The sequence below is a fragment of the Entamoeba histolytica genome, genomic scaffold, assembly GCF_000208925.1.
Source record: "Entamoeba histolytica HM-1:IMSS scf_1104750517425 genomic scaffold, whole genome shotgun sequence".
NCBI classification, from domain to species: Eukaryota; Evosea; order Mastigamoebida; family Endamoebidae; genus Entamoeba; species Entamoeba histolytica.
The window spans coordinates 1-774 of record NW_001915796.1 but is presented as its reverse complement, the minus strand read 5'-3'; the positions used below and the strand labels follow the sequence as shown (position 1 = coordinate 774).

The window sequence follows — 774 nt, the reverse complement described above, 5'->3', positions numbered from 1 at the left end:
AGAAATACATATACTAATTAAAACCAATTAAAATGAATAAATTCTCATCTCTAATTATTAGTTGGTTGTTCTTTGGTGTATGAAATTATAAGAGAGAATTACTTTGCTGAATTTCATTATGAATTAAAGATAAAGTTAAAATACTCGATTAAATAAAATAATAACAATGATATTTCTTTACATTAAACAAGAATAATAAGAGATGACTAAAATAAACAAATGTGTGAATAAAATCAAAGAATAAAAATTAAAATAGATAATATAGAAATCAAAGACATGTCATGTCTGTTTATTCGTTAGAAGGTTTTTGTTCTGGAGTACCAGTGGGTTGAACATTTTCATTTTCTTCAGGACTCTTTTCATCAGTATCTTCTTCTTTGTCTAGTTCTGAAGACTCAGAAACATTTCCATCTTCTATTTCAATTTGATGAACTAAATTAGTATCAACATCTACATCTTCAATTGGAGTAGGTTCTTGATATTCATTATTACCTAATTCAATTTCATCACTTTCTTTTTGTTTGTCAAATCGTTCAAGAATGATGGTTATGGCTTGTGTAATGATGCATAACACAATTCCAACACATTGTAATATCAATCCAAACCATAATGCCCATTTTCTATCATCTGTTTGTGTGGCAATCAAACCAGCAAACAATGGACAAAGACAACATGTTAATTCACCAACACACTCACTCATACCGAGAATAACACCTTTAATTTTAGGACCTGCATTGATTGAAATATAAACATTTGATTGTAAGTCGTATCCAG

The 774-nt window shown here is 28.3% G+C and overlaps 1 protein-coding gene across 1 annotated transcript; it reads right to left on the bottom strand.

The window, feature by feature from the left end:
* Nucleotides 1–289: 289 nt before the first annotated feature.
* Nucleotides 290–700, bottom strand: EHI_074380 (uncharacterized protein; the record flags this gene model as incomplete). Its single annotated transcript, XM_001914497.1, has 1 exon — nucleotides 290–700. One exon carries the CDS (start codon nucleotides 698–700, stop codon nucleotides 290–292), a length of 411 nt encoding a protein of 136 aa, XP_001914532.1.
* Between the last annotated feature and the right edge of the window lie 74 nt (nucleotides 701–774).